General features: G+C 48.3%; 1 protein-coding gene across 3 annotated transcripts in view; it reads right to left on the bottom strand.

The window, feature by feature from the left end:
- Positions 1-354: 354 nt before the first annotated feature.
- Positions 355-14,625, bottom strand: part of C2H18orf25 (chromosome 2 C18orf25 homolog) — a 55,401-nt gene continuing 41,130 nt past the window's right edge. For 2 of the 3 annotated variants that reach the window (XM_040421131.1, XM_040421129.1), the window contains exons 3-5: positions 14,267-14,449; positions 3,029-3,155; positions 355-764 (exon numbers count right to left, since the gene is read on the bottom strand). In XM_040421131.1, coding sequence (XP_040277065.1) covers positions 575-764; positions 3,029-3,155; positions 14,267-14,449 — 500 coding nt within the window. In that variant the 3' untranslated portion in view covers positions 355-574. The remainder of the gene's footprint in view (positions 765-3,028; positions 3,156-14,266; positions 14,450-14,625) is intronic. The other variant, XM_040421133.1, reaches the window with a different exon arrangement.

Here is a 14,625-nt window from a genome sequence, read left to right as displayed (position 1 = left end):
CATGACTAGAGCATACAGTATCTGTCATGGCGGCGGCCATTTTAATCGGAGCAATATCCAGACTATCAATTATCCAGTCTCTAGTGACAGCCAGGGGCATGGCTGAACTGGCAGACAGCGGTGCTGATGGCTACTGACTCCGCCCATACAAGATGGCTGCCTCCGATTCCTGTACATACCCCGTGAGTGCTCAGTGTACGCGCCGAGTCCTTATCTAAAGATACATTATAAATATTTCTGCATATATTACATTTTTTTCTTTTTTTTTTTTAACCAAAGCAATTAAATTATCTAAGCACAAGAAAAGGAAAGTGGGGGCAGGGAGAAAAAAAAACATGGAAAGTGCTTTATCTCTTTTTTTTTTTTTTGAGGATAGGCATCTCAATGGGAAGGATGGAGGGGAGGGGTGGCAGCAGGCAATTTGGCTGGCTGCTTGATGAATGATAAAATAAAATTACCCATAGGTTAGTTAATTCAGGATACCTTCCAAGAGACGTGTCCCGGGCCTCTGGGAAGAGAGTGACGGTTGTGCCACAGGGAAGAGGGGAGGACACAAAACAGGGAGGAGTCAATGTTACAGTAAGTATTTGCGCCTCGAATCCTCGTCCAGCGTTAGGTCAACTACTTCTGGGGGTGAAGTCCAGTTCTGCTGGGTGTTGACGCTTGTCCATGATGGAGTTTGGTGCGAGCTGTGATACTGAGAGCCAGCGGCATGCTTCCAGGAAGACACACTCTGTATGACGCCCCCCCGGGGGTGGACAAACCTGCGAGGATGGCAGAAAAATGGCAGCGTTACGAAGGGAGGAGCGGACATAAAGAGCTAATGGGGCTCTCTCTTGCCAGGCATATACATTGAACCCAACAATAAATCTGTATGCAGTTAGCTCCCCCTAGTGGTGGCTAATGCAGGCAAACATCTTCTAACACTATGGAGGACATTTATCAAAAATTGGTGTAAAGGAAAATTCAAGTAGTTGCCTAATCAGGTGGCTTTTGTTTAAAGGGCTGCCCCCAATTAACATCTATCAGCAGGATCTGAAGACTAAACTGTAATGCTTATGGCCATGCTTCACCCTCAGCATCTACAGTACATCATTCAAGGAAGGTGAAGGATCACCCACAGGTTTACTGTATATAGTAACAGAGGTAACTGGCATGTTCCTGCACCTCCACAATCTCCACCTCTCCCCTGCAGGTTTCCTGCATGTAGTAGTGGACGTACCTGGCATGTTCCTGCACCCCCACAATCTCCACCTCTCCCCTGTAGGTTTACTGTATGTAGTAGTGGACGTACCTGGCATGTTCCTGCACACCCACAATCTCCACCTCTCCCCTGTAGGTTTACTGTATGTAGTAGTGGACGTACCTGGCATGTTCCTGCACACCCACAATCTCCACCTCTCCCCTGTAGGTTTACTGTATGTAGTAGTGGACGTACCTGGCATGTTCCTGCACACCCACAATCTCCACCTCTCCCCTGTAGGTTTACTGTATGTAGTAGAGGACCTACCTGGCATGTTCCTGCACCCCCACAGGTTTACTGTATGTTGTAATGGACGTACCTGCCATGTTCCTGCACCCCCACAATCTCCACCTCTCCCCTGCAGGTTTACTATATGTAGTAGTGGACGTACCTGGCATGTTCCTGCACCCCTACAAGTTTACAGCATGTAGTAGAGGACCTACCTGGCATGTTCCTGCACCCCCACTTCTCACCCTCAGGTTTACTGCATGTAGTAGAGGACGTACCTGGCATGTTCCTGCACACCCCCACTTCTCACCCTCAGGTTTACTGCATGTAGTAATGGACGTACCTGGCATGTTCCTGCACACCCCCACTTCTCACCCTCAGGTTTACAGTATGTAGTAATGGACGTACCTGGCATGTTCCTGCACACCCCCACAGGTTTACTGCATGTAGTAGAGGACGTACCTGGCATGTTCCTGCACACCCCCACAGGTTTACTGCATGTAGTAGAGGACGTACCTGGCATGTTCCTGCACACCCCCACTTCTCACCCTCAGGTTTACTGCATGTAGTAGAGGACGTACCTGGCATGTTCCTGCACACCCCCACTTCTCACCCTCAGGTTTACTGCATGTAGTAGAGGACGTACCTGGCATGTTCCTGCACACCCCCACTTCTCACCCTCAGGTTTACTGCATGTAGTAGAGGACGTACCTGGCATGTTCCTGCACCCCCACTTCTCACCCTCAGGTTTACTGCATGTAGTAGAGGACGTACCTGGCATGTTCCTGCACACCCCCACTTCTCACCCTCAGGTTTACTGCATGTAGTAGAGGACGTACCGGGCATGTTCCTGCACCCCCACTTCTCACCCTCAGGTTTACAGTATGTAGTAATGGACGTACCTGGCATGTTCCTGCACACCCCACTTCTCACCCTCAGGTTTACTGTATGTAGTAGTGGACGTACCTGGCATGTTCCTGCACACCCCCACTTCTCACCCTCAGGTTTACTGCATGTAGTAGTAGACGTACCTGGCATGTTCCTGCACACCCCCACTTCTCACCCTCAGGTTTACTGCATGTAGTAGTAGACGTACCTGGCATGTTCCTGCACACCCCCACTTCTCACCCTCAGGTTTACTGCATGTAGTAGTGGACGTACCTGGCATGTTCCTGCACACCCCCACTTCTCACCCTCAGGTTTACTGCATGTAGTAGAGGACGTACCTGGCATGTTCCTGCACACCCCCACTTCTCACCCTCAGGTTTACTGTATGTAGTAGTGGACGTACCTGGCATGTTCCTGCACCCCCCCCCCCCCCCACTTCTCACCCTCAGGTTTACTGCATGTAGTAGAGGACGTACCTGGCATGTTCCTGCACACCCCCACTTCTCACCCTCAGGTTTACTGCATGTAGTAGTGGACGTACCTGGCATGTTCCTGCACCCCCACTTCTCACCCTCAGGTTTACTGCATGTAGTAGAGGACGTACCTGGCATGTTCCTGCACACCCCCACTTCTCACCCTCAGGTTTACTGCATGTAGTAGTGGACGTACCTGGCATGTTCCTGCACCCCCACAATCTCCACCTCGCTGCCGGAAGATGCAATGTTAATTTCGTCATTTTTCTGCGCATTGCTGGGGGGTAATTTATCACAAGATGGCAGCGCTGGATCTAAATGACCTGCACAGAAAAATAAAAATAAAAAACCTTAAGAAAATATGTATCCTGACAGCCAGGGAGCATTCATAGGAGATTTTATCCTAAACATGAAAAACAAGTAAGAAAATGTCCTGCGCCAAGAGCTTCTTTCCACCCGTGAGTCCACCGATATCTGCAGACAATGTAATAGGAAACATCTAGGTCAGGGATCAGCAGCCTCCGGCACTCCAGCTGTTTTGAAACTACAATTCCCAGAATGCTCCATTCACTTCTATGGGAGTTGTGAGAACAGCAGAGCACGTTTGCCTGCTGGACGTTGTAGTTTCATAGCAGCTGGAATGCCGAAAGTTGCTGCCAGGACTTCACTACTTAAAGGGGTTTTCCAGGCTCCTGATATTGATGACTTATCCTTGGGCCCCACGATCAGCTGTGCCCTGCAGCCTCTGGTGTTGGAGCTCTGTTGACAGTGGCGGTGCCCAGTTACTGCAGCTTAGGTTCCATTATAGATTGTAAGCTCTTGCGGGCAGGGTCCTCTACCCCTCTGTACCAGTCTGTTAATAGTTTCTTGTTTACTGTGTTTTTTTGGTTCTGTGACCCCGGCTGGATGTACAGCGCCATGGAATTAAGGCGCTTTAAAATAAATAATAATAATAGTAAGAATAAATTGAAGAGAAGTGGGGCTGCAGTAACCCGGCACGGCCACAGTGAATGGCGCTGCGCTTCTTGATCCATTCAAAGTGCTAGTTCCAGCACCAGGGGGCACAGCTAATCATGGGGGTGCGGGGTGTCTGACCCAAACCGACCTAGTCATTAATATCAGGAGCACACCTTGGTGTAGCACACTGCGGGCTCTGTTTTTCTTTCCACTCTACAAGAATCTGGGGGCAAGAGCCCAGTACATACAAAGACCCACAATCTGACACCCATAATAGGGGTAATATTACTCCTGAGGGGCTGTATTATTACTGGGATAGATTATAGGGAGGGTATTATCGCTACTGGACGAGCACTGGTGGGTTTATTACTACTGAGGACACTCTGTGGGCTGTATTACTGGGAGGGACTATAGGGAGGGTATTATCACTTCTAGGAGGGCACTATGGTGGGCATTCTGGGGGCCATTACTACAGCTGAGAGCACTTTGGTGGGTTACTACTGGGGGTACTGAGGGGACTTTATTATCAGTGCTTCATACTACTAAGGGCACTATGGTAGGCTTTATCACTACTACTACTACTACAGGAACCACAAGGTGGCTTTATTACTTCTGGGGACACTTTGGGAGAGCATATTACTACTGGGGGACTACAGGGAACCTAATTATTACTGGCAGCATTATTATTGGGCACATAATGGAGAACATTATTACTACTGGGGGCACTATTACTAATGAGGGCACTCAGAGAGGATTACCACTGCTGGTGGGACTTTTGGAAGCACTATTACTAAAGGGACACACTGGCACAAATATTTTGTGGGGACACTGTTTGCAGCACTATTACTGTCAGGGACACTATTTGCCGAGCACAATTTTATTTGAGAGCACTGTGTAGTAATAATTACTGAAGGAGGCACTCTGTGCGGTGCTAGTATTTTCAGGTGAACTGTGGTACGGCACCATTTTTTTTGGATAGCAGATTAGTAATTGGGGTGCAGAGCAGGCACATTATTGGGAATAGAAGCAGAAAGACACTGTGGGGACACCAGTATGGTAAGCTTGTGTTGAGAAGGTGGGGAAGATTATGGAAAAGTGAGGAACCTAAGATGTCTGTGTGGAAAACTTGGCAGCAATAAGATTTGCCTGTAAGAAGTCATCATGGCGGTCCGGGCCAAATGGAGAAAATGAGGAAACGTCTACAAATCAGAGGAGACGTCACCTGTGAGTCACTGTATGTAATAGGTATGTGGCACAGTGAGAGGTTTGGTCTGGGAAAACAGGTATTTTCCTCCCAGCATGTGCTGCTGGGCTGATTTACAGCCAGGTGAGGTCAAATACCGGACCGGACTTTAAGTGCCGGTCCGGGTTATGGCAGCACTGGGCTGTCCTTAAATAGGCAGCTGGGCTCAGAAGCGAGGTCTCTGTTTTGGGATCTGGGAGCCTGGTGTATAGATGAAGGCTTGCTACCTGTTTGCCGTTAAAACAGGTTGGTGATTCTATGCTCAAGGACTCTGAGGCAGAATTGCCGCATGGTGTGAATTACTACCAACACCGCAAGGTGACTTTGTTTGAATATGACGGCTTGTTTTGTCACTTGCCTAAAGTGTGAATAAAACACTGAACTGTTTGATCCAAAGAACTTGTTGTTGCCTCTATACTGCGTCCGCTAATCCTGTCTACCAGAGCGAAACCCCAGAGTATGTAGTACTGTATTATTCTGTAGGTTTGGTAGCACAGAATGTAATATAAAAAGTAATAGCCATCTATCATGGGTCCAAATGTGAAGTCTGTCATTTTGACAGGAAGGATACAGCTGCACTGTTCTTTCTGTCAGATATGTAAGAACTGCTGATGGAGGCCCTAAACAGAGGTGTAAGCAAAGCCTTATTTTGTACACATATATCACCGTTTGCTTCCTTGCAGGCACTCTGTTAGAGCTTCTTGTCACTAGAGGGTATTCGGCATGAAAAGGTTGAGAAACTATGCTCATGAATGCAGAAGAAGCTCATATTCTTGTGTACACCATAAGCAATCCTGTGTAACATTACATTGTCTGGACCCTGGTGTGTCTTATGTCCTCTCATAAGGACATGCCCCCGCCATAATACTGTCAGGTTACTAACAGCTTTGGCAATGGGATTTGGAGAGTGAGCTGATGAGAAGTTCAGAGACATAAATAATGGGGGAGAGTTCCTGCTGCAGCCAGACAGAGCACTTATGTGAGGGATTCCCCCTGAGACAAATATATATATATACACAGTACAGACCAAAAGTTTGGACACACCTTCTCATTCAAAGAGTTTTCTTTATTTTCATGACTATGAAAATTGTAGATTCACACTGAAGGCATCAAAACTATGAATTGACACATGTGGAATTATATACATAACAAACAAGTGTGAAACAACTGAAAATAAAACCTTTTGCTTTGATTACTGCTTTGCACACTCTTGGCATTCTCTTGATGAGCTTCAAGAGGTAGTCCCCTGAAATGGTCTTCCAACAGTCTTGAAGGAGTTCCCAGAGATGCTTAGCACTTGTTGGCCCTTTTGCCTTCACTCTGCGGTCCAGCTCACCCCAAACCATCTCGATTGGGTTCAGGTCCGGTGACTGTGGAGGCCAGGTCATCTGGCGCAGCAACCCATCACTCTCCTTCATGGTCAAATAGCCCTTACTTTCAACGTTTTCCCAATTTTTCGGCTGACTGACTGACCTTCATTTCTTAAAGTAATGATGGCCACTCGTTTTTCTTTACTTAGCTGCTTTTTTCTTGCCATAATACAAATTCTAACAGTCTATTCAGTAGGACTATCAGCTGTGTATCCACCTGACTTCTCCTCAACGCCACTGATGGTCCCAACCCCATTTATAAGGCAAGAAATCCCACTTATTAAACCTGACAGGGCACACCTGTGAAGTGAAAACCATTTCAGGGGACTACCTCTTGAAGCTCATCAAGAGAATGCCAAGAGTGTGCAAAGCAGTAATCAAAGCAAAAGGTGGCTACTTTGAAGAACCTAGAATATGACATATTTTCAGTTGTTTCACACTTGTTTATGTATATAATTCCACATGTGTTAATTCATAGTTTTGATGCCTTCAGTGTGAATCTACAATTTTCATAGTCATGAAAATAAAGAAAACTCTATGAATGAGAAGGTGTGTCCAAACTTTTGGTCTGTACTGTATATATTGTGGGGTTCCGCTCTGGTAGACCGGATTAGCGGACGAGTATAGAGGCAACAACAAGTTCTCTGATTCAAAACAGTTCAGTGTTTTATTCACACTTTAGGCAAGTGACAAAACAAGCAGCCATAATTAAGCAAAAAGTCACCTTGCGGTGTTGGTAGTAATTCACACCATGCGGCAATTCTGCCTCAAATAGTCCTTGAGCATAGCAGCATGCCAAACAAGTAGCAAGCCTTCATCCAGACACAAGGCTCCCAGATCCCAAAACAGAGACATGGCTTCGGAGCCCAGCTTCCTATTTAAGGACAGCCAGGTGCTGCCAAAACCCGGACCGGCACTTAAAATCCAGTCCGATATTTGACCTCACCTGGCTGTCAATCAGACCAGCAGCACATACTGGGAGAAAAATCCCTGTTTTCCCAGACCAGACCTCTCACTGTGTGACATACACACACCCCCCCTTGTTCAACCCTGAGGGGGTGAACACACGCCAGACAGTGTACCCGGGACAGAGCATCTGCATTTCCCTGTAACCGGCCTGCCCTGTGTTCCACCGAAAACCTAACGTTTTGTAGGGAGAGAAACCATCGGGTGACTCAGGCATTTCTGTCCTTGGCCTGGTTCATCCACTTGAGAGGAGTGGTCAGTCACCAGGCGGAATTTTCTTCCCAATAAATGATAGCAGAGAGATTCTACTGCCCACTTGATAGCCGGCACTCTCTCTCCACTATACTATACTGGGTCTCGGCTGGGGTGAGCTTACGGCTGAGGAAGACAACAGGATGCTCCTCCCCGTTGACTTCCTGAGACAGTACAGCACCGAGGCCTACTTCAGAGGCATCCGTCTGTACTATAAACTCCCTTTTAAAGTCGGGTGTCACCAAAACCGGGGACCCGCACAAGGGGCCGACTTCAAAGCAGAGAAAGCCTATTCCGCCCGATCATCCCAGCGAACCATCGTTGACTTGTGTCCCTTCAAGAGTCCTGTCAAGGGCGCGACTAGAGTAGCAAAGTGGGGAACAAACCTCATGTAATAGCCCACCATTCCCAGGAATGACTTTGCCTAGTGGTGACAGGTCGGGGCCAATTCCGTATCGCCTCTATTTTGTTCACTTGGGGTTTGATGACTCAGCACCCAATGACATACCCCAGGTACTAGTCTCTTCTAACCCTATCGCACATTTTTTTGGGTTAGCGGTTAGGCCAGCTTTCCGAAGGGAGTCCACTACAGCCTGCACTTTGGGTAGGTGACTTTCCCAGTTGGTACTGTGGATGACAATATCGTCCAGGTAAGCCGAAGCATACCGAAGATGTGGACGAAGGACAATGTCCATTAGTTGCTGAAAAGTGCCGGGGGCACTATGCAGACCAAAGGGTAAGACCTTATATTGATACAGCCCCTCAGGTGTGATGAAGGCAGATTTCTCTTTGGCAGACTCCGTTAAGGGCACCTGCCAGTACCCTTTCGTGAGGTCCAAAACAGAAAAATACCGGGCTTGTCCTAACCTCTCGATGAGCTCATTCACCCGGGGCATGGGATAATGGGATACGCATCGAACTTGGAAACCTCGTTAAGTCGTTACAAAACCGCAACCTCCCGTACGGCTTGGGTATCAATACTCACTTTTTGACTCCTCAATGACGTCTAGCTGCAACATTAGCTGCACCTCGTCCGATATGGCTTGTCGCCTCGGGTACCCGGTATGGTTTTAATCAGAATTTTGCCTGAGGCTCAGTGACAATGTCATGCTGGATTATGGAAATGCGTCCAGGGAGGTCCGAGAACACATCCGTGTTCCGACTAACGAACTCCCTGGCCTCCTGAGTCTGTTTAGAGGAGAGGCTGTCAGCAATTTTTACTGTGGCAGCTGCCTCTATTGCATCAGACAGAGGGGTCAGTACCTCTTCTCCTAGAAAACCCGGCCGCGGGCAGTCTTCTGTACAGGTTTCCCCATCTGTCAACGGTTTGAGTAAATTCACATGGTACACCTGCTCCGGCCTTTGCCGCCCTGGCTGGTGTACCTTGTAGTTTACATCTCTAATTTTCTCGAGTACCTTGTAGGGCCCCTGCCACCTAGCCAGGAACTTATTGTCCACGGTCGGCACCAGAACCAAAACCCGATCACCCGGGTTAAAGATCCGGACCTGAGCCTGCCGATTATAAACCCGACTCTGGGCTCGCTGAGCTGCCTCCATATGCTCCCTAACAAGAGGCAACACTGTCTCTATCCGATCTTGCATTTGGTAACGTACTCAATAACACTTTTATGTGGAGTGGGTTGTTGTTCCCACGCCTCTTTGGCCACGTCCAAGAGACCGCAATGGTGTCTGCCATATAGCAGATCGAATGGCGAGAACCCTGTGAGATAGGGCAGAAGGATGTCCCAGTCCTTCCCATCTTTAGACACTACCTTTTTCAACATATTTTTTAATGTTAGGTTAAACCGTTCTACCAGACCGTCCGTTTGCGGATGGTAAACGGACGTCCGTAGTTTTATATGCAGCAACTTGCAGAGTTCCCTCATCTCCTTGGACATAAAAGGGGTCCCTTGGTCGGTCAGAACCTCTTTAGGTAGTCCTACTTGGGAAAACATCTCCATTAACTCCTTAGCTATGAGTTTGGCCGAGGTATGTCGCAGTGGCACCGCCACCGGGTACCGAGTGGCGTAGTCTAGAATGACTAAGATGTGTTGATGCCCTCTGGCAGACTTCGGTACTGGGCCTATGAGGTCCATAGCTATTCGGTCAAACGGTACTTCGATAATCGGGAGAGGTACTAGGGGACAACGGAAATGTGGCTGGGGGCTAGTTATCTGGCATGTCGGGCAAGACTTACAAAACTTTTCCACTTCTTTGAATATGCTGGGCCAGTAAAACCGCTGTAGAATATGATACTGAGTTTTCTGCAGCCCCAGGTGACCCCCGAGAACGTGTTGGTGGGCTAGATCTAACACAAGCTTGCAATAAGCCTTGGGGACCACCAACTGTTCAATAGGCTCACCCCGTAGTTGGTTTACACGATACAATATATCCTGATGAACCACAAAACGGGAAAACACTGACTCTGCCCCAGGTTGCTGTGGTTCACCATCTACTATTAACACATTTTCCCAGGCGTGGGATAGAATTGGGTCCAGACGTTGGGCGGTACCAAAATTATCCCTGGAGACATCGAGGTCTGCCAATTCAGGACCCGGCGGCAAGTCCTCCACGTCTCACACCATCACACTTAGCGGGGTTGTCTCCCCCTCTTCCACCGAAGTGGCGGTCACCCCTACCGCTGGCCCTTAAGTCTCAGGTTCCCAGGGTTCTGGTCTCCCCCCTGAGACGGGCCACTCTGCTAGGGTTACCTCTGTCTCATAGGTATCAGTCACTCTCATAGCAGGCCACAGTGCCGGGAAGTCTCTCCCAATTATAAGTTCATAATGTAGATTTGTGGCGACAGCCACCTCGTGGGTCCATCTACTGGCCACCGTGGTTAGAGACACCAGCGCGGTGGGGTAGTCTTTTAAGTCTCTGTGGATGCACATCACCCCGACTTTCCGGCCAGTATAGTCAGTAGACCGCACCAGGGTAGCCCTTACTAGGGTCACCAGACTCCCCGAGTGCAGCAGAGCCTCTGCCGGAGTGTCTTCCACCTGGCACAAATGATCTAGAGACTCTGGGGTACCTGTTGCACACAGCCTCCTGGCATATAGCGACTGACGGTAGCCATAGTTATTGTCCATGGGCTCAAGCCGATGGGGACAGTCAGCCCTTACATGGCCAGGCTCCTGACACCGCCAGCAGACTAATCGGAGCCAGGTCAGCCGTGGGTACATCACGGGCGGGTTTTAATCAGCTCAAATCTCCAGGCCTGGGGTGAAGATTTCCGGGGTTTGCCGACCCTCTCTCAAAAGAACTCTCCTTTAGATTCCTGGTAGCTTTATAGCGTTCCACCATCTCAAGGGCATTGCCAGGAGACACCTAACCGATCCAGTGCTGGAGAGGGTATGGCAAAGCCCTCCAGAACATATCGGCTAACAGACGATCCAGCATAGCAGTGGGACTCAGCACATCAGGCTGTAGCCATTTTTGCAGAAGGTGAAGTTATAATACTGGGGTCTTGCAGGCTCAGCCGGGTTGAACCCCCACTGATGCACCCGCTGGGCCAGGACCAACAGATTCACCCTTAGTCTTGCCAGAATCTCACCCTTGACTTTCTGGTAGTCGGCCGCTTGATCGTCCTGCTAGTCGAAATACACCCGCTGGCAATCGGATGCCAGGAACGGAGCAACGACCTCAGCCCACTGGTCATGGGGTAGCTTTTCCCTGATGGCCACTTTCTTGTACATCGCCAGGTAGGTTTCGATGTCGTCTGCGGGGGTCATCTTAGGAATCGCGGCACGGACTGCTTTCCGGGCATTGTGGATGCTCGGGGTTGCTCCTACTGTCTGCAAAGCCATCACGTGTTGTAGCAGCAAATGGTTAGTCTCCTGCTGCTGCTTATTAGCCTCCCGTTGCTTCAGGTTTGTCTCGCTGCTGCAAATTAGCCTCCATGAGGGCCTTCACAACAGCCTCCATTTTGTCGTGGGGCACTGGTTGTAATAAAGCTGGTTTAATGTACGGCATACAACTGTGCCTGAAAAATGCAGAAACCAAAAATACAGGCGATCACGCTAGTCTCACTGCTCTTGCCCGCATCCTCCACCAATAGTGGGGTTTCGCTCTGGTAGACAGGATTAGCGGATGCAGTATAGAGGCAACAACAAGTTCTTTGGATCAAACAGTTCAGTGTTTTATTCACACTTTAGGCATGTGACAAAACAAGCAGTCCTAAAAAAAGTCACCTTGCGGTGTTGGTGGTAATTCACATCATGCGGCAATTCTGCCTCAAAGAGTCCTTGAGCATAGCAGCACCAACCTGTTTTCACGCCAAACAGGTAGCAAGCCTTCAACCAGACACAAGGCTCCCAGATCTCAACACAGAGACATGGCTTCTGAGCCCAGCTGCCTATTTAAGGACAGCCAGGTGCTTCCAAAACCCAGACCGGCACTAAAAATCCGGTCCGGTATTTGACCTCGCCTGGCTGTAAATCAGCCCAGCAGCACATGCTGGGAGGAAAATACCTGTTTTCCTAGACTGAACATAAGTATTTGAACACCTGGGAAACAGCAAGAATTCTGGCTCTCAAAGACCTGTTACTGTGCCTTTAAAAAGTCCACCTCTACTCCACTCATTAATCTAACTTAGTAGCACCTGTCTGAGCTCTTTAAAGACACCTGTCCATCCCACAGTCAGTCAGACGCCAACTACTACCATGGGCAAGACTAACGAGCTGTCAAAAGACACTAGAGACAAAATTGTGGACCTCCACAAGGCTGGAAAGGGCTACGGGGTAATTGCCAAGCAGCTTTGTGAAAATAGATCAACTGTTGGAGAAATTGTTAGAAAATGGAAGAGGCTAAAGATGACCGTCAGTCTCCCTCGGACTGGGGCTCCATGCAAGATCTCACCTCGTGGGGTATCACTAATAAGAAAGGTGAGGAATAAGCCCAGAACTACAAGGGAGGAGCTGGACAATGACATGAAGAGAGCTGGGACCACAGTTTCAAAGGTCACTGTCGGTAGAACACTACGCCATCATGGTTTCAAATCATCCATTGCACAGAAGGTTCCCCTGCTCAAGTCATCACATGTCCAGGCCCATCTGAAGTTTACCAATGACCATCTGGATGATCCAGAGGAGGCATGGGAGAAAGTCATGTGGTCAGATGAGACCAAAGTAGAACTTTTTGGTCTAAACTTCACTCGTCGTGTTTGGAGGGAAAAAAAAGGATGAGTTGCATCCCAAGAACACCATCCCGACTGTGAAGCATGGGGGTGGTAACATCATGCTTTGGGGGTGCTTTTCTGCGAAGGGGACAGGACGACTGCACTGTATTAAGGAGAGGATGAATGGGGCCATTTATTGTGAGATTTTGAGCAACAACCTCCTTCCCTCAGTCAGAGCATTGAAGATGGGTCGTGGCTGGGTCTTCCAACATGACAACGACCGAAGCACACAGCCAGGATAACCAAGGAGTGGCTCCGTAAGAAGCATATCAAGGTTCTGGAGTGGCCTAGCCAGTCTCCAGACCTAAATCCAATAGAACATCTTTGGAGGGAGCTGAAACTCCGTGTTGCTCAGCGACAGCCCCGAAACCTGACAGATCTAGGAGTAGATCTGTGTGGAGGAGTGGGCCACAATCCCTGTGTGTGCAAACCTGGTCAAGAACTACAGGAAACGTTTGACCTCTGTGATTGCAAACAAAGGCTTCTGGACCAAATATTAACACTGATTTTCTCAGGTGTTCAAATACTTATGTTCAGCAGTGCAAGACAAATACATTCTTTAAAAATCATACAATGTTATATCTCTCAGAGTGGGAATGCACCTACAATGTGAATTTCAGACCCTCCATGATTTCTAAGTGGGAGAACTTGCAAAATCGCAGGGTGTTCAAATACTTCTGTTCCTCACTGTATATGTATATATATATATATATATATATATATATATATATATATATATATATATTAGTTAATTGATACCCCAACTTTAATTGGACCTTAAATGGGTCCCACCTTCTGGACAGCTCCTGTTTAGAATAAGGTAGCCATGATCACTACTAAACAATGTGGGTCCACCTTCCCTCACCAATTGGTGGACCCGTCTCTGACATCCATATGTCCCATTAGGAAAAATGCCTTTCAACAGTTTAAAGGGAACCTGTCATCAACTTTACGCTGACCTCACTGAGGGCAGTATAAAATAGTGACAGAAATGCTGATGTCAGAGGTGTGTCACTTATCAGCTAAAAGTCAGTGGTCGAGAACCAGAATCATAATCATTGCAACCCAGACCTTGAAAAGAGTCCAATCTACTTGAGAAGAGTCCTGGTTATTATAATCTCCTGCTCTCTCCGCCCATCTGCTGATGATTGGCAGTTCTCTCCTAGATAGAAAGTGAGAAAACTAGGTAGAAGACTGTCAGTCATCAGCAGGTGGGCAGGGAGAGCAGGAATTCATGAATAACCAGGACTCTTCTCAGGTGGCCGGGACTCTTCTCCAGGCCCAGTCTGCAATGATTGTGATGTTGGTTCTCGGCAACCACTTACTTTTAACTTATAAATGACAGACCGCTGAAATCAACTCACCTGTCTCTACTTTAGTCTGCCGTTAGTATGGGCAGCATAAAGTTGATGACAGGTTCCCGTTAAGCAAAACCAGAAAAAAAAAAAAAAAGAAGGCAGGCGGACGTACCAGAATCAGCATTGAGCTCTTCAAGTAGTCCCCTTGTGCGCCATGATGCCAGGGGCTCCTGCTTGGACACAGAACTATTATGTTCCTTGACAACTGTGGCGGCCAGCATGTTGTCAACGTTCAACACTTCTGGGTCCGAGTTTGTGTCGGAGATGTCGTAATGGGTGACGATGGGTGGGCCATCTGCAAAGAGAGAGGAGGGTACGGTAAATCCAACGCATGCAGGGGGCGCGTCACACTATAAACCTCTGCCCTATGAAATGCATAGGATTGAAGAAGTCTGACCCTACACATCAGCTATCTGCTTAGAGCAGCCGAGGTCCCCCTCAGGACCAGCATTTTATAGGTTAACCCTATAT

The sequence above is a fragment of the Bufo bufo genome, chromosome 2 (genome assembly GCF_905171765.1).
Source record: "Bufo bufo chromosome 2, aBufBuf1.1, whole genome shotgun sequence".
Taxonomy (NCBI): Eukaryota; Metazoa; Chordata; class Amphibia; order Anura; family Bufonidae; genus Bufo; species Bufo bufo.
Note: the sequence above shows the minus strand (reverse complement) of the source record. Positions and strands in the feature narration are given on the sequence as shown.